This window comes from Octopus bimaculoides, chromosome 7 (assembly GCF_046866305.1).
Source record: "Octopus bimaculoides isolate indiv1 chromosome 7, ASM4686630v1, whole genome shotgun sequence".
NCBI lineage: Eukaryota > Metazoa > Mollusca > Cephalopoda > Octopoda > Octopodidae > Octopus > Octopus bimaculoides.
The window spans coordinates 26236289-26255704 of record NC_142934.1 but is presented as its reverse complement, the minus strand read 5'-3'; the positions used below and the strand labels follow the sequence as shown (position 1 = coordinate 26255704).

Sequence of the window (19416 nt, the reverse complement as noted above, 5' to 3'; positions counted from 1 at the left end):
AGGAGAAAAGATCATCATCATATATATATATAAAGAGAGAGAGAGAGAGAGAGAGAGGGAGAGGGGGGACCAGTCAAGCAGCACATCACGCTGTAATTCTTGGGCTGAGAAATCAACACTTAAAAGCCATAATTTTAAGGAGCGATAAGAATTTTTGAATAAAGGAAAATGGGTAGTGGTGGTGGGTAGGTACCGCCAGCGAGTAGAGAGGGCTCTTAATTGTAGATTTTAAATATTTGAGAGACAACAATGCATAAATCGTAATTTTTTTTTAAAAGAGCAATGAATTCTGGGTGATTAGAATATAACGTAGCATGAATTTAGGAAGCTTAGAAAATGAATAAGCATGAATTTAAGACAACAACTGAATTCAATTGAATTTCATGGAGAGAAACAAGAAAGCGCAAGGTATTGAGATGTTTGAGGCCGTAAATAAATAAAAATCTCTATCTTATCTGCATCTTGGGTATTTCGTCGTAGTACGTCAGCTAGATAATTTAGAATGGGTTTCTCATTTATATATAGCCAGAACCTGAAGACCTTAAAGGAAAAACTACGAAGGGGGAGAGAGAGGATGGAGGGGTAGACAGAGGCATGGCGGGAGAAAAGATCATCATCATATATATATATAAAGAGAGAGAGAGAGAGAGAGAGGGAGAGGGGGGACCAGTCAAGCAGCACATCACGCTGTAATTCTTGGGCTGAGAAATCAACACTTAAAAGCCATAATTTTAAGGAGCGATAAGAATTTTTGAATAAAGGAAAATGGGTAGTGGTGGTGGGTAGGTACCGCCAGCGAGTAGAGAGGGCTCTTAATTGTAGATTTTAAATATTTGAGAGACAACAATGCATAAATCGTAATTTTTTTTTAAAAGAGCAATGAATTCTGGGTGATTAGAATATAACGTAGCATGAATTTAGGAAGCTTAGAAAATGAATAAGCATGAATTTAAGACAACAACTGAATTCAATTGAATTTCATGGAGAGAAACAAGAAAGCGCAAGGTATTGAGATGTTTGAGGCCGTAAATAAATAAAAATCTCTATCTTATCTGCATCTTGGGTATTTCGTCGTAGTACGTCAGCTAGATAATTTAGAATGGGTTTCTCATTTATATATAGCCAGAACCTGAAGACCTTAAAGGAAAAACTACGAAGGGGGAGAGAGAGGATGGAGGGGTAGACAGAGGCATGGCAGGAGAAAAGATCATCATCATATATATATATAAAGAGAGAGAGAGAGAGAGAGAGAGGGAGAGGGGGGACCAGTCAAGCAGCACATCACGCTGTAATTCTTGGGCTGAGAAATCAACACTTAAAAGCCATAATTTTAAGGAGCGATAAGAATTTTTGAATAAAGGAAAATGGGTAGTGGTGGTGGGTAGGTACCGCCAGCGAGTAGAGAGGGCTCTTAATTGTAGATTTTAAATATTTGAGAGACAACAATGCATAAATCGTAATTTTTTTTTAAAAGAGCAATGAATTCTGGGTGATTAGAATATAACGTAGCATGAATTTAGGAAGCTTAGAAAATGAATAAGCATGAATTTAAGACAACAACTGAATTCAATTGAATTTCATGGAGAGAAACAAGAAAGCGCAAGGTATTGAGATGTTTGAGGCCGTAAATAAATAAAAATCTCTATCTTATCTGCATCTTGGGTATTTCGTCGTAGTACGTCAGCTAGATAATTTAGAATGGGTTTCTCATTTATATATAGCCAGAACCTGAAGACCTTAAAGGAAAAACTACGAAGGGGGAGAGAGAGGATGGAGGGGTAGACAGAGGCATGGCGGGAGAAAAGATCATCATCATATATATATATAAAGAGAGAGAGAGAGAGAGAGAGGGAGAGGGGGGACCAGTCAAGCAGCACATCACGCTGTAATTCTTGGGCTGAGAAATCAACACTTAAAAGCCATAATTTTAAGGAGCGATAAGAATTTTTGAATAAAGGAAAATGGGTAGTGGTGGTGGGTAGGTACCGCCAGCGAGTAGAGAGGGCTCTTAATTGTAGATTTTAAATATTTGAGAGACAACAATGCATAAATCGTAATTTTTTTTTAAAAGAGCAATGAATTCTGGGTGATTAGAATATAACGTAGCATGAATTTAGGAAGCTTAGAAAATGAATAAGCATGAATTTAAGACAACAACTGAATTCAATTGAATTTCATGGAGAGAAACAAGAAAGCGCAAGGTATTGAGATGTTTGAGGCCGTAAATAAATAAAAATCTCTATCTTATCTGCATCTTGGGTATTTCGTCGTAGTACGTCAGCTAGATAATTTAGAATGGGTTTCTCATTTATATATAGCCAGAACCTGAAGACCTTAAAGGAAAAACTACGAAGGGGGAGAGAGAGGATGGAGGGGTAGACAGAGGCATGGCAGGAGAAAAGATCATCATCATATATATATATAAAGAGAGAGAGAGAGAGAGAGAGAGGGAGAGGGGGGACCAGTCAAGCAGCACATCACGCTGTAATTCTTGGGCTGAGAAATCAACACTTAAAAGCCATAATTTTAAGGAGCGATAAGAATTTTTGAATAAAGGAAAATGGGTAGTGGTGGTGGGTAGGTACCGCCAGCGAGTAGAGAGGGCTCTTAATTGTAGATTTTAAATATTTGAGAGACAACAATGCATAAATCGTAATTTTTTTTTAAAAGAGCAATGAATTCTGGGTGATTAGAATATAACGTAGCATGAATTTAGGAAGCTTAGAAAATGAATAAGCATGAATTTAAGACAACAACTGAATTCAATTGAATTTCATGGAGAGAAACAAGAAAGCGCAAGGTATTGAGATGTTTGAGGCCGTAAATAAATAAAAATCTCTATCTTATCTGCATCTTGGGTATTTCGTCGTAGTACGTCAGCTAGATAATTTAGAATGGGTTTCTCATTTATATATAGCCAGAACCTGAAGACCTTAAAGGAAAAACTACGAAGGGGGAGAGAGAGGATGGAGGGGTAGACAGAGGCATGGCGGGAGAAAAGATCATCATCATATATATATATAAAGAGAGAGAGAGAGAGAGAGAGGGAGAGGGGGGACCAGTCAAGCAGCACATCACGCTGTAATTCTTGGGCTGAGAAATCAACACTTAAAAGCCATAATTTTAAGGAGCGATAAGAATTTTTGAATAAAGGAAAATGGGTAGTGGTGGTGGGTAGGTACCGCCAGCGAGTAGAGAGGGCTCTTAATTGTAGATTTTAAATATTTGAGAGACAACAATGCATAAATCGTAATTTTTTTTTAAAAGAGCAATGAATTCTGGGTGATTAGAATATAACGTAGCATGAATTTAGGAAGCTTAGAAAATGAATAAGCATGAATTTAAGACAACAACTGAATTCAATTGAATTTCATGGAGAGAAACAAGAAAGCGCAAGGTATTGAGATGTTTGAGGCCGTAAATAAATAAAAATCTCTATCTTATCTGCATCTTGGGTATTTCGTCGTAGTACGTCAGCTAGATAATTTAGAATGGGTTTCTCATTTATATATAGCCAGAACCTGAAGACCTTAAAGGAAAAACTACGAAGGGGGAGAGAGAGGATGGAGGGGTAGACAGAGGCATGGCAGGAGAAAAGATCATCATCATATATATATATAAAGAGAGAGAGAGAGAGAGAGAGAGGGAGAGGGGGGACCAGTCAAGCAGCACATCACGCTGTAATTCTTGGGCTGAGAAATCAACACTTAAAAGCCATAATTTTAAGGAGCGATAAGAATTTTTGAATAAAGGAAAATGGGTAGTGGTGGTGGGTAGGTACCGCCAGCGAGTAGAGAGGGCTCTTAATTGTAGATTTTAAATATTTGAGAGACAACAATGCATAAATCGTAATTTTTTTTTAAAAGAGCAATGAATTCTGGGTGATTAGAATATAACGTAGCATGAATTTAGGAAGCTTAGAAAATGAATAAGCATGAATTTAAGACAACAACTGAATTCAATTGAATTTCATGGAGAGAAACAAGAAAGCGCAAGGTATTGAGATGTTTGAGGCCGTAAATAAATAAAAATCTCTATCTTATCTGCATCTTGGGTATTTCGTCGTAGTACGTCAGCTAGATAATTTAGAATGGGTTTCTCATTTATATATAGCCAGAACCTGAAGACCTTAAAGGAAAAACTACGAAGGGGGAGAGAGAGGATGGAGGGGTAGACAGAGGCATGGCGGGAGAAAAGATCATCATCATATATATATATAAAGAGAGAGAGAGAGAGAGAGAGGGAGAGGGGGGACCAGTCAAGCAGCACATCACGCTGTAATTCTTGGGCTGAGAAATCAACACTTAAAAGCCATAATTTTAAGGAGCGATAAGAATTTTTGAATAAAGGAAAATGGGTAGTGGTGGTGGGTAGGTACCGCCAGCGAGTAGAGAGGGCTCTTAATTGTAGATTTTAAATATTTGAGAGACAACAATGCATAAATCGTAATTTTTTTTTAAAAGAGCAATGAATTCTGGGTGATTAGAATATAACGTAGCATGAATTTAGGAAGCTTAGAAAATGAATAAGCATGAATTTAAGACAACAACTGAATTCAATTGAATTTCATGGAGAGAAACAAGAAAGCGCAAGGTATTGAGATGTTTGAGGCCGTAAATAAATAAAAATCTCTATCTTATCTGCATCTTGGGTATTTCGTCGTAGTACGTCAGCTAGATAATTTAGAATGGGTTTCTCATTTATATATAGCCAGAACCTGAAGACCTTAAAGGAAAAACTACGAAGGGGGAGAGAGAGGATGGAGGGGTAGACAGAGGCATGGCAGGAGAAAAGATCATCATCATATATATATATAAAGAGAGAGAGAGAGAGAGAGAGAGGGAGAGGGGGGACCAGTCAAGCAGCACATCACGCTGTAATTCTTGGGCTGAGAAATCAACACTTAAAAGCCATAATTTTAAGGAGCGATAAGAATTTTTGAATAAAGGAAAATGGGTAGTGGTGGTGGGTAGGTACCGCCAGCGAGTAGAGAGGGCTCTTAATTGTAGATTTTAAATATTTGAGAGACAACAATGCATAAATCGTAATTTTTTTAAAAGAGCAATGAATTCTGGGTGATTAGAATATAACGTAGCATGAATTTAGGAAGCTTAGAAAATGAATAAGCATGAATTTAAGACAACAACTGAATTCAATTGAATTTCATGGAGAGAAACAAGAAAGCGCAAGGTATTGAGATGTTTGAGGCCGTAAATAAATAAAAATCTCTATCTTATCTGCATCTTGGGTATTTCGTCGTAGTACGTCAGCTAGATAATTTAGAATGGGTTTCTCATTTATATATAGCCAGAACCTGAAGACCTTAAAGGAAAAACTACGAAGGGGGAGAGAGAGGATGGAGGGGTAGACAGAGGCATGGCGGGAGAAAAGATCATCATCATATATATATATAAAGAGAGAGAGAGAGAGAGAGAGGGAGAGGGGGGACCAGTCAAGCAGCACATCACGCTGTAATTCTTGGGCTGAGAAATCAACACTTAAAAGCCATAATTTTAAGGAGCGATAAGAATTTTTGAATAAAGGAAAATGGGTAGTGGTGGTGGGTAGGTACCGCCAGCGAGTAGAGAGGGCTCTTAATTGTAGATTTTAAATATTTGAGAGACAACAATGCATAAATCGTAATTTTTTTTTTAAAAGAGCAATGAATTCTGGGTGATTAGAATATAACGTAGCATGAATTTAGGAAGCTTAGAAAATGAATAAGCATGAATTTAAGACAACAACTGAATTCAATTGAATTTCATGGAGAGAAACAAGAAAGCGCAAGGTATTGAGATGTTTGAGGCCGTAAATAAATAAAAATCTCTATCTTATCTGCATCTTGGGTATTTCGTCGTAGTACGTCAGCTAGATAATTTAGAATGGGTTTCTCATTTATATATAGCCAGAACCTGAAGACCTTAAAGGAAAAACTACGAAGGGGGAGAGAGAGGATGGAGGGGTAGACAGAGGCATGGCGGGAGAAAAGATCATCATCATATATATATATAAAGAGAGAGAGAGAGAGAGAGAGGGAGAGGGGGGACCAGTCAAGCAGCACATCACGCTGTAATTCTTGGGCTGAGAAATCAACACTTAAAAGCCATAATTTTAAGGAGCGATAAGAATTTTTGAATAAAGGAAAATGGGTAGTGGTGGTGGGTAGGTACCGCCAGCGAGTAGAGAGGGCTCTTAATTGTAGATTTTAAATATTTGAGAGACAACAATGCATAAATCGTAATTTTTTTAAAAGAGCAATGAATTCTGGGTGATTAGAATATATATATATATATATATATATATATATATATATATATGTGTATGTGTTTTATTATTAATCAAATGATAAGTGCCAAAGCACAAAACCCTTGGCCCTTAGTCACTCTGAGACTTCTGCTGATTATTAAAAATAAAATATATATATACATATGTTTATGCTTTGAGTTCTATTTTCCCATTTGCATCACCAAACCTATATATCAATATCTATATATATATATATATATATATATATACCATAAATCCTCGAGTATAATCCGCATCTTTTCCCCAAAATTTAAAGGTCAAAATCCTTAGTACGTACTATATACGAGGTTAAAAATGAAAAATATTTTCTAAGCTATGTCCGAGTCTCTATTTGCTGTCCGGCAATGTTTATTCAGATGTATTTTGTGATGTCGGGCTTGTAACTGATAGTGATAAATATGTAAAGGCAATTTATTTAATATTTATTTTTCACTGACGTTATTGCTGTTATTTCTATATTTTCTGCAAACAAAGTGCACAAAAAAGTTAGATGTTTGCATTATGTTATAAATACAATAATAATAAAGGATGTTACCGTATATATGTTTACAAACCAAGGACGTTATATAGACCTCCTTGACTCAAGTTAGAGAAGGGGTGCGTATTATACACAAGGTTTAGGTTTTTCAGAGGTACAGCCCCCTAAAAATCCCCTGCGTATTATACTCAAGGGCGGACTATACTCGAGGATTTACGGTGTATATATATATATATATATATATATAGATATATATGTATGTATGTGTGCGTGTGTGTGGTGAGGCTTCAACAAGTAGAATAGCACCAGATCAGCTAAGAGAGTAAAGATAATGTTATAATAAAAAGACCACAAGTCTTGTTAAATACAGCTACCCAGGATTTCCTGGACAAAACATTATCTTCCCATTTTCCAAACTGAAAACAAGACTGTTTGAAACAAATATATACACATACACACATACATTCATGTGCACTAATACATATTCCATAATTTGTATCACACTACAATAGTACATTTGTGTGTTAAAAAATGAGATCAAGTGAGCTTTTTGACCTCTGCCATTTACAACGTGAAGGTAATATTAATGTAATTAGTAATGTAAGATTAACAGAAAGAGTAATCATTGCTTTCTAATAGACTGATAATGTAGATATCACTTATTTGTTTACTTCATATTTTGACAGGAAAACAACAAAAACCTTCTTTCATCCGATAAGGTCTAACTATAGTTAAGTAGCGAGGGGCAAGCACCCATTACGAATGCAGGCTTTGATAAGACTGATATAGTCAATTTTTAGTTTAAACATATGCAAATCAATGTCTGAAGGGAAACATATCATCATCATCATCATTTGTTCACTGTTCCATGCTTGCATGGGTTGGACAGTTTTGTCGAGATGGATTTTCTATGGCCAGATGCATTTCCTGTCACCAACCCTCACCTGTTTCCAAGATATGTTATTGGAGGCCGCTGGACTGGCTCCTGTGCAGGTGGCATGTAAAATACACCATTTTGAGCATGGCCGTTGCTAGCATGGAAAGACCTTATGATTGTGCAGCAAACCTCTTAACCACTCAGCGATGACACACATGGAACAATGTGTTGACAGTAATAACAAGATAATATATTCACCAGTATCATAGTCGTCTTGAGCATTATCCAATGTCATGTGAGTGTACATTCCAGGAAAAACTAAAGTGGTACACACCTCTGGTTCAGGATGGTTTCGAGAGCACCTACAATACATACAGACATAATTAATTCTATGAATATAAACACATTAAGTTCTACTTAATTATAATAACTGTAAGAAAAACAAAGTGTTTATCACTGAATTTTTTCCCAACAAAAATGAACTGATGTTAAGTAATTATGGCACTTATGATAGCTTCAATAATATTTTCCTGGCTGGTTTAGTTATAAACAATTAAGAACTACTCAAAATAAGGAGGCAAAAGTAAAACTTCGACCAGCAAAAGAAGTCAGTCACACAGTTACAATATAAACTGTAAACAACTAGCCTGAACAGAAAAAGAAAAGATATAGACAGAGAACAGAGAGAAAGGATGAAACCAGCAGACAAAGATTGAGTAGTTACCCTTATAAGACAAAGAAAGTTGCCAGCAGGCGGCTACACACACACACACATTACATCATCGACATCATTAAATGTCCACCACGCCATTCTGTTATGGATTGGATGGGTCGACACAAACAGCTGAGCCAGAAGACAGTGTCTAATTCCAGTGTCTGCTTTGGGATGGTTTCTACAGCTGGATGCCCTTCCTAACACCAACCACTTCACAGAGTGCACTGCATTAGGGTTAGGTTTCCATGGTGCCAGCATTGATGAGATTACCAAGTACCTACAAGACAAGACCTTCAACTAAATGGAGTACAGTACTAAGGGATAAGAAAGTAAGATATAGGGGGATAGGAAAAGGTGTCTTGATGAAGAGGTAAATACAAGGATTGTCCATCAGGAAAGAGAAAGATAGAGAGATGTGAGGTCAAAGTTCAAGCTGAAAACAAAAGATGGAATAGGGGATCTGTAGGTAAGTATGGTAGAGTGAGAACAATGTGACAGATGATTAGAGATAGGGAGTGAATTGGATGCAGAGAACATCAGTTCAGTAGATGGGAAGTGAAGTAAGGAAACAGGGTACTACAGAAGACTGATTGAAGAATGGGTATCAGAAGATGAGTTGTGGAGGAAGGCTTGACAGAACCTAAACCCTGCTGAGATGAATTGGTCTTCTCAAGCACAGCATAGGGTCATTCAACTCAATCATCTGTCATCTCCTCCAAAAGCATCTTGAGGCCAGTTCTCACCACTTCATCTCACATTTTCCTGGCTCAACCTGTTGCACAAGCTCCTTCCATGTTTAGTAACTGGAACTTCTTTATATAGCTGTTCTCATCAGTCAACACCACTTGACCATACCAACACAATCTTCTCTCCTTCACAACACATCTGATACATCTTATACTCCATTTTTCTCTTAACACATATGTACTTTGTCATACAGCCATCAGAGCATCATCGTTTACCGTCCGCTTTCCATGCTAGCATGGGTTGGATGATTTGATTGAGTACTGGTGAACCGGATGGCTGCACCAGGCTCCAATCTGATTTGGCAGAGTTTCTACAGCTGGATGCTCTTCCTAATGCCAACCACTCCGAGAGTGTAGTGGGTGCTTTTACGTGCCACCGGCACGAGGGCCAGTCACACGCTACTGGCAATGGCCATGCTCAAAATGGTGTTTTTTACATGCCACCTGCACAGTAGCCAGTCCAGCGGCACTGACAATGACCTTGCTCAAATGATTTTCTAACGTGCCAGTAAGGCGACGCTGCAGGTCTCCTGAATTCACAGCCCTAGTTTCACAACCTTGTAGCATTGCTGTTTGTACTCAGGCATCATACAATCTGCCTCTCACTCTGAACTTTCTTCAGCCAGTTCTTATTTTAGCAACTATACTTTCATAAGATCCACCTTAACTGCTAATTAGGTCACAAAGGTAACAGAAATTATCTACTACTTCTAGGGAGCCTCCTCCCGTGCATTCCAGGATATCTATTTCCCGTGGACAAATATTCTTTATTGCTCCTGCACACATATCACAAATAAATTCTACTTTCTCTCTTGACCTTCCCGTGATTTCACTGGACCTGTTATGTGTCAATACTTTGCACCGAGTACACTGTATGGAATATCTACACATGAAGCAGGGCCATTCACCTGAGAGAATTAGTGTTCTATTTGTCTACCTGCATACTAGAACTTTAGTCTTTTGCTAAGTTAACTTTAAAATGCTCTGATTCCAGATTTTGCAACCACACATGGAATTTCATTTTCAGTTATAAGAACAAGGTCACCAGCAAAGCGGAGCTCCCATGGGCAGCTGTTCTTAAATTCTTCTGCTATGGCCTGAAGGACTATAATAAACAAGCAGGGATGACAACCAAACTCTTAATTCTGAGTTAATCATGCTGACAGCATCCCTGAATATGGTTTGAATGGTCCTCTCTAGCCATTCACCTACTCTTAGCTTCCACAGTAACTACTGGATGAGGAAGCAAGGTACTCTGTCAAAGGCTTTCTCCAGGTCTAAAAATGTTTAGTATGTATGTATACACACAAAGGATAGTGATGTTCTTTTATTAGTTCAAGAGTTGCAATGAAACTGGGGCACTGTTTTCTAAGGCACAGTCCATTACATTGAACCTGCTATTTATTCTTACTGATCTTGGAAAGAAGAAAGACAATGCGAACCTGGGTAGAAGATGAACTCCGAGCATAGAAGAACATAACCAACCACCACTACATTCAAGCAATTCTACCAGTCCATATTTTTTATTAACAAAATACACAAATATTTCTTGAATGATAATGAAACATTAAGGAGGAAGGAAATATTTTCATATATGAATAAAGAAATCAACTGTAATAATATTATAAAACAACATATATGCAGTTGAACTATTATTTATAGTTGAATTGACATACAAAATCATTTATAGAAGACTTATTCACACATATTGCGATGCTTCTAAATGAACATTCTAAATGAATAACTCTCTGCCTGAAAAATGAAAAGTATGTAGTTGTCTGAATAAGCGATGAATACAATGATATTATGCTCAAATTTAATGCAATGTAAATTTACCTTTCTCCAAATCGACATGCACCAGTTTTGGCAAAAAACGAACAAACTTCAACATCTCTGCTTTGGTGATGGTAGCTGATTGGAGCAAGTGGATTGTGAGAACACTGCCCTCCCTATAAGATGGAGTTGGTGAATATTAAGAAATGTCAATAAGAAGAGAAAATAGAATCAGATAAATACAAAGAGTTATCTGCCCTTCGAATGTGATGTGAATGAGGCATAAAACAAAAACAAGAATTAGTGAACGTCATATACAGTAATCCCTCACCTATCGCGGGTATTACATCCTAAATCTGCAAAGTGGAAACAGTACTGTACTGCATTTATTTTTTTTATCATTTTTATCATTGTTATATATTTATTTTATTATAAATGCAAAACAACACCACACACTTGCCTCCCGAATTACGTTTTCCATACAGTATGTGCAATTCTTTGTTTACTCATCTATGGTACACTACATATGTCCTCTTTTAATATATTTTAATTAATGCGTTAACAGTGCAGTACTGTACTCTATTTTTATTAATTAATTTTTAGGCGTGAAAATGCTTATTTTAGCACAGAAATAATTAAAATCTAAAACAAAATATAAATACCTATCGGCTGCAGAAATCCATGGAGTCTGCGATATAAATTTACATATACTAGCCAGAAAAATCCGCGATGTACTGAGTCCGTGATATGGCAAGGGATTACTGTATTGCAAACAGTACACAACTTTTATTAAACATAGTCACGAAAATCTAAAAAGAGACATTTATTACTATTATTACAATGAGTGGGTTTGCTCATGATGCTTTTTGTTTTGTTTTCGTTGGATATATATATTTATCAGTTAAAACGGTTTCTCAACCATTTTTTTTCATGGATCCCTTTGATTACTATTTTATCCTGGTGGACCCCCATAGCTATTCAATATTTAAAAACTAGTTTTACAGATATTTCTTTCAAAATTCCTATATTGTTTATCATGCTTTAACTTGTGTAGGTTGAATTAAGACAGAGAAGGAAACCTACCTGTTTCTTATTTTTTTATTGCCCACAGGGGACTACACACAGAGGGGACAAACAAGGACTGACAAACGGATTAAGTCGATTATATCGACCCCAGTGCGTAACTGGTACTTATTTAATCGACCCCAAAAGGATGAAAGGCAAAGTCGACCTTGGCGGAATTTGAACTCAGAACGTAGCGTCAGACGAAATACTGCTAAGCATTTTGCCCGGCGTGCTAACATTTCTTGCAATGCATAGCAACACATACACCGAAAGCAAAAATTTTTCAGGAGCCCTTAAAATACTATTGTTGATTCCCAACTTACTACTTTGTTGCATGGACTCCTCAAAATCTTATATGGACCCTGGTTGAGAACCACTGAGTTAAAATATAACATTTTAAAACTAAAACAATGCCAGTAATGATGCTTCTAGTTAAGGTACATGGCCAGCCCTCAGTAATACTTAACTGGTATTTTATTCTGTCAATCCTGAAAGAATGAAAGACAAAGCTGACCACAGTGAGATTTGAACTCAGAAGATACAGAGCTGGACAAAACACAATAAGCCATCTTTTCTAATGTTCCAATATTTCCACCAATCCACCTACCTTTTAGTAATAATAATTGTTCCTAAAATAGGCACAAGGCCTGCAATTTGGGTGCAGGTTTTAGTCATTTATATTTGCCCTAGTATTTGACTGGTACTCAATTTCATTGACCTCCAAAAGATGAAAGGCAACATTGACCTCAGTAGGATTTGAGCCTCAAAACAAATATAACCAGACATTTTTCTGATGCCTCTAACAGTTCCACCAATCTACCCTTTTTAGTGCTATTTTCTTAGGTGCAAGACAATCAATTTAAGAAAGAGGTTGTTTCGTCAATTTTAAGGACCCCAACACTTAACTGACTTTTATTTCATTTTGTAATATCTGAAATGGAAACAAAGTGACATAACTAAATACCACAAGGTATTTTCTTCGAGGCTCACCTTATCAGCCTCCTAAATAATTCTTTCTTCTATAGTCACAAGAGTGGCGGTACATGGCCTAGTGGTTAGAGCAGCAGACTCACAGCTGAAGGATCACAGGTTCGAATCTCAGACCAGATGATGTGTGTGTTCACTAGCGAAATGCCTAAGCTCCACATGGCTCTGGCAGAAGGTAATGTCGAACTTCTGCTGACTCTTTCACCTCAACTTTCTCTCACTCTTTTCTCCTGCATCTAGCAGCTCATCTGCGACAGACCTGTGTCCTGTCCAGATGGGGAACCTATACGCCAATGAAACTGGGAAACCGACCCTTATGATCCAGGGATGGCTCAAGAAGGAACAGTCAACACTATAGTGACAAGGCCTGAAATTTTGAGGGAGGGGACTTGTTGATTATATTGACTCCTGTGCTTGACCTTGTAAGGATTAAATGCTAAGTTGATTTTGATGGAATTTGAACACAGAACACAAAGCCAGGAGAAATGCTCAACAGCATTTTCTCTGGCATCCTAACGATTCTGCCAGCTCACAACCTTCAGCCTCCTAAAATAATAATAATAATTCAAAAAACGTAAAATGGGTTAGTTAATACTCACAGAATTTAGTGCCTGATTAATTGTTGCTTCTTTCAGTAGTGCTTCCTGCAATAGTGAATTGGGTGTCAGAAATAGGAATAATTATCTAGGATAGCAGTATTAGGTGAACAATGCTGGTATCATTGTGCCTATATGCATGTGTGTATGTATATATATATATATATATATACACACACACGCACACATACATATGAATGGCATATGGAAACAGCAGGCCTGCAAATACTTGAAACATGAGTTAAGGTAACAATCCAAGTTTAGCTTTCATAATATATTGAGTTAATAGAAATAAATTGTAGAAATGCATGGAGTTAATTTGAACAGAAATTTTAACAGTTTATTTATTGAAAAGGAAAAGGAGAAAACAAAGAAGGGTCCACGCCCCAAAACATTGGGGTTAATATTTATTTCTTTACTACCCACAAGGGGCTAAACATAGAGAGGACAAACAAGGACAGACAGAGGGATTAAGGTAATTACATTGATCCCCAGTGCATAACTGGTACTTATTGAATTAACCCTGAAAGGACGAAAGGCAAAGTCGACCTCAGAGGAATTTGAACTCAGAACATAAAGGCAGATGAAATACTGTTAAGCATTTCGATTCCACCAACTCGCCACCCTGAAATGGGGTTAATATTGTCATTATACAACTAAACTAGTGGCGATATAGTAGTGGCAGGGTGGGTGTTAGATGAACAGGTTCAAGAAGAATATTAATGACATCAATCTAGGAGAGCCTGCAAGGCCATGGGCATTGCCCCTTCCTCCAGTATTATTGAACAAAAAAAAAAGAATGTTCTGATGGTGAAGGGCTGGGTAAAATATTCACTCTAGTGTTTGTAATGTGTGTGAAGGTGTGGGGTGGATGGGGGGTGGGGTGTAGAGCAACAAACAGTAAGAATGATGTAAGGAGAGCTGTCTTAAGACATAGGCACACTGTGTAGTTGCCCAGGGGCCTCATGTGTCTAGGAACCGAGTTCTGATCTATGTATGCTGTGGCTTGCAGTCAATACATAAATACTATAGGGCTCAGCACACTGATTTGTCTGGAGAAATCTATAATACTGCTGAGATGGCCCTTGGTGTGAGGAAAAAAGAAGCAGGAGAAACAAGTGGGTTTAATTTGAAAAAAAAAAATAGCTGTGTATCATAGCAGGATTGATAGTAAAACTACCAGACAGACAGACAAATAATACAGGGTTCAATTCCACTGCAAGGCACTGTGGGCAAGTGTTTTCTCTAGCTTTGGTTCAGTTAAAACATTGTGAGAGAAATTATGAAGACAGAAGCAGAGGACAGTTGGATGTGAACCAACAAAGAGCATCTATGTAGTAACTCGATCTGCTAGAAACAGCAGCTAAATCTACCTCAACTCACACACTGCTGTCTTAAATAATAAAAGGACATGTTAAATAACATAGTCCTTCATATGCTTAAAAAGGAGGTGGAATACTTTTAAGCATATGTCTGTTCACTTAATGTTGACCAAAAGTTAACAAACAACAACAAACTGAAGCTACACATCTAACCATTTATTCCCCTCTTGCTATCCACCACACTCTCACCCCTATCATATGTAGTTCTGAAATCACATTAAAAATCACCCAATACATTGTGTTAAGTGTGGAACTGGTAGATCCCTTTGAACTTATTGAAGACACGGCAACTTTCCTAGCACTGCTGCCACTGTTAAAGCCACTCCCTCTGAAGAAGAGAATTGGCCTGCAAGAGTCCTGTGGTGGTGCCAAGTTAAAAGCACCCAGTACGCACTGCGAAGTGGGTGGCATTAGGAAGGGCAATTAGCTGTAGAAACCAAGCCAAATCAGACAGGAATCTAGTGCAGCTCTCCAGCTTGCTAGTTCTAGTCAAACCACCCAACCCATGCCAGCATGGAAAATGGGTGTTAAATGATAATGATGATGATGATGATGATGAATATTCCTAGATCCAATTTATTCATAAATAAATGTCCAAGTGGACATGCAGTTGGATTAAACCTTGAACTATATAGTTGCAAAACAAACTTCTTAAACACCAGCTATGTCTTCGTTCAGAAGAATAAGCAGTACTTGAGTAAAAACTTACTCTAGATAAACTCAGTACATAATTCTATCAATTCTGCACCAAACTTTTTAATATCATCCAATATATATAACAAGCATTGTCCCACAAAAGGTTTATTAATTTATTTGCTTCAATCATTAGACTGTGACCATGCTGGGGCACTGCCTTGAAGAATTTTAGTCAAATGAATCGATCCCAGGACGTTTTAAATTTATATTTTTAAGCCTGGTATTTACTCTATTGGGCTCTTTTGTCAAACTGCAAAGTCACAAAGGAGGTAGATACATCAACACCAGTTGTCAAGTGGTGTAGGGGACAAATACAGACATGCATCCCCACACACACACATATATATATAGGGAGAGTATATAAGGAGTTTTTGTCAACTGACGTGAAGTAACACATCTCTCTGACTTCTCCCTCACTGATAACAGGTTATTCAACTTATGCAATCCTTACTCTATATCATGATCCACAGACTCTATATGTTTATATTCTCTATTTAAATTAAATGTCTTTTTCAAATGATGGCAAACATTTTGCTTGTTCATTCTTACTTTAATCTATCTATCTATATCTATCTATCTATATATATATATATACACACACAACAGGATTCTTTCAGTTTCCACCTACCAAATTCACCACAAGGCTTTGATCAGCCTGAGGCTACAGTAGAAGACACTTGCCTAAAGTGTCATGCAGTAGGACTGAACCCAGAACCATATGGTTGGGAAGCAAGCTGCTTAGCACACAACCACTCCTGTGTCTAGGACAGTTTCTTGACAATTTACAAATTAAAATTTTTTTTTTACATCTATTTCATTTTACAAGTAAAAATCAATAAATATAAAATGATTACACACACACATATATATATACATACATACATATATATATATATATATATATATATATATATATATATGCAATGGCCATACTCGATAACGAGGGGGCAGCCATCATATATATATATATATATATATATGCATGATGTATATAAATATATATCTATATATCGATATAAAATAAAAAGATAAATAGACATAAAATAAATAAAAGATAAATAGAAAGATATAAAATAAAAAGATACAGTTCATCAACAAAGTGTTGCTGCATGAAATCCAGCTTGTGAAATAGTTAAGGAATGGATTTTAAAAGGAAAAATAGTGCTGAAAGAAAGCGTTAGTTTAAAACAGGTTGTTGTTTCCAACAGTTCACACAGTATATTTTAAATATTAAACACAGGAATAACACAGGAAATATAAAGAAAAAGAAAGAAAAAAATTTCAACTTTGATCAAACTGAAACGAAAATCAACTAACAGTGAAGCAATCAGAAAATGTTACTGATGTATTTTGAGAGAATTAAGGTTAGTGGGTCCCACAAAATCACATTACAGACATGTATGTGAGTATATGTACATCCAGAACCACGCTGATAGCTTAGGAGTGAAATTTAGGATTTCTCGGTTTTCTGTCAATCAATTTTGATAAAACGTTTCCCAGCTGGTTTGCACACTATGGCAACACCATTATGTTTCCATTATTCTGTGTAATGTTTTCTTTTTTATTTCAGATTCTTTAGTTTTGGGGTGAACCATGCTAATAGCGTTTGAATAAAAATAACTCATCTAGACATTTTTTTCAGAAAACAAAGAGTGAGGATACATAGTAAGCATACATTGAGTATATATTTAACAGAAAACCATAATAATAAAACATTTATTGACATAATGAATTATTTTGCCACATGAGCGCCATTTTGACAGATAACTTCAAGAACCCCATTAGCTATGGAATCTGTCAATTTCTTAATAGTAGCAGGTTAGACTGCCTCTGCTGCAGCTTTGATGGTTGCCCATAAGACATCTTTCAATGTAAATTGGCATCCATCAGCATAAACATCCTGTTTAATGACGGACCAAAGGTTTTCAATAGGGTTCAGATCCAGAGATGCTGGCGGCCACACCATCATTTACCTTGTATGCCGTAAGACTCTAGAAATGTTTGGGTGGTCCTAGCAGAGTGGGAGGGAGTGTTGTCATGCATGAATATGAGATTCATTAGAATGTCATCTAGCCAGGGATCCAAGACCTCTTGAAGGAGATTGCAGTAGGCAGCTGCAATTACTTTAACCCCTTCAGGCATCTTGAATGGGCCAACAAGTCTGTCCTCAATGATACCAGCCCACAACGACTCCTCCACCCTGTTGTTGACATAGTAAACATTGGTGATGCTCATCTCCAAAATAGACCCAACCATTTGCCCAACTGTCAGGTCTGTCAAGGGTCACCCTGGTTTCATCAGTGAACAGAACACAACTTATGTCTAACGTCATATACTTTTGGGCCCATTGAAGCCTCAAACTCCTGTTATGGGGTGTTAAAGGAGGCAGTTTCAGGAGTTCTCACACAGAAGCCATAGTCCTGAGGATGCGAATTCAGTACATGAGGAAGTCCGGAGTTGGTGAACATGGCTTTGCTTGTTTGTCCAAGTTTCCCACATAATTTGTGGCCAATATTCCTTAAATCTCTAGCTGTCACAGTCTTGGAGGTCCCACAATCAGATCATTTCTTCCTTGGCAAAGGGTCCTACAGGAATCATCTAATCGTGTTCACATGATGACCTAACTTTTCCGCAATGACATGAAGAGAGGTGCCTTTAGTACTTTCCTTGATGATGACAGACTTTTCTTCATCATTAAGGACTTTTCCATGCCCCAATGTTCTTAGAGAGGAGAAACGTTATTAGTATGGTTCACCCAAAAACTGAAGAATCTGAAATAAAAAAGAAAGGACATTACACAGAATAACAAAAAACATAACAATGGTGCTGCCATAGTGTGCAAACCAGCTGGGAAAAGTTTTTTCAAAATCAATTCACAGAAAACTGAGAAATCCTAAATTTCACTCATAAGCTATTAGCATGGTCTGGGTGTATATATAGATCATCATCATTTAGTATCTGCTTTCCATGCTGGCATGGGTCAGACGGTTTCACTGATCAGTCTGAGTCAAACTGAGTCAAAAGGAACCTCTATGTAATTGCTCAACCTGCTAGAAAGCTAGTAATAACTGCCAAATTCTCTCAAATTACACCCTACCATCTTAAAGCAGAAAGGACATATTGGTCAGTGCAGTCCTAAATATATAAGTAATTGGGATGATCAAGGCTGGATTGCCTTTTATCATACAGTTGTCTGATTAGATCTGACCTATAGTTAAACAAGATTTTTTTTTAGTTTCTTTTATGTCCTCCCAGCCAAAATGGCACATTTTCTCAGTGAAAAATATCAGAGTTTCAAGACTCAGGTTACAAAATACATAACTATTTATCATCAAGAAATAAGATGACATAACAAGTCTTTAACATTCATATTAATGTTGTTGTTATTTAACCCCAAATCAACCCTGAATGAACAGACATGTGAGTAAAAGAAGTCTAGAGCTATGATACAGACTATTGTATTTTTACAGTGTGATGTGAGGAAAATTTGGTTGCTTTTTCTTGTAGGTTGAATGATCATAGGGGCCTCCCTTACCGGTTCAATACATATCAATGAATTCCTCAAGCTGGTACCATGACAAAATGCACCTTATACACTGTGCAAAGTGGTTGTGGGACCAGTGAAGAATAACATAATGTCGAGAGGACCCTTAGATCTTGTCCTGTTGGGATTATGACAACCCCTTTAGTGTTAGTGGTATGATAACATGCACCCAGTACATTTTGATAAGTGGTTGATGATAAGGGCATCCACATGCAGAAAATAAACCCAAATGCAACGTACAAGTGACATGC

General features: G+C 37.1%; 1 protein-coding gene across 1 annotated transcript in view; it reads right to left on the bottom strand.

Moving 5' to 3' along the window:
• Nucleotides 1-19416, bottom strand: part of LOC106873830 (uncharacterized) — a 65687-nt gene that overhangs the window by 36695 nt on the left and 9576 nt on the right. The window contains exons 5-7 of the mRNA XM_052969143.2: nt 13547-13591; nt 10959-11071; nt 7920-8023 (exon numbers count right to left, since the gene is read on the bottom strand). Coding sequence (XP_052825103.2) covers nt 7920-8023; nt 10959-11071; nt 13547-13591 — 262 coding nt within the window. The remainder of the gene's footprint in view (nt 1-7919; nt 8024-10958; nt 11072-13546; nt 13592-19416) is intronic.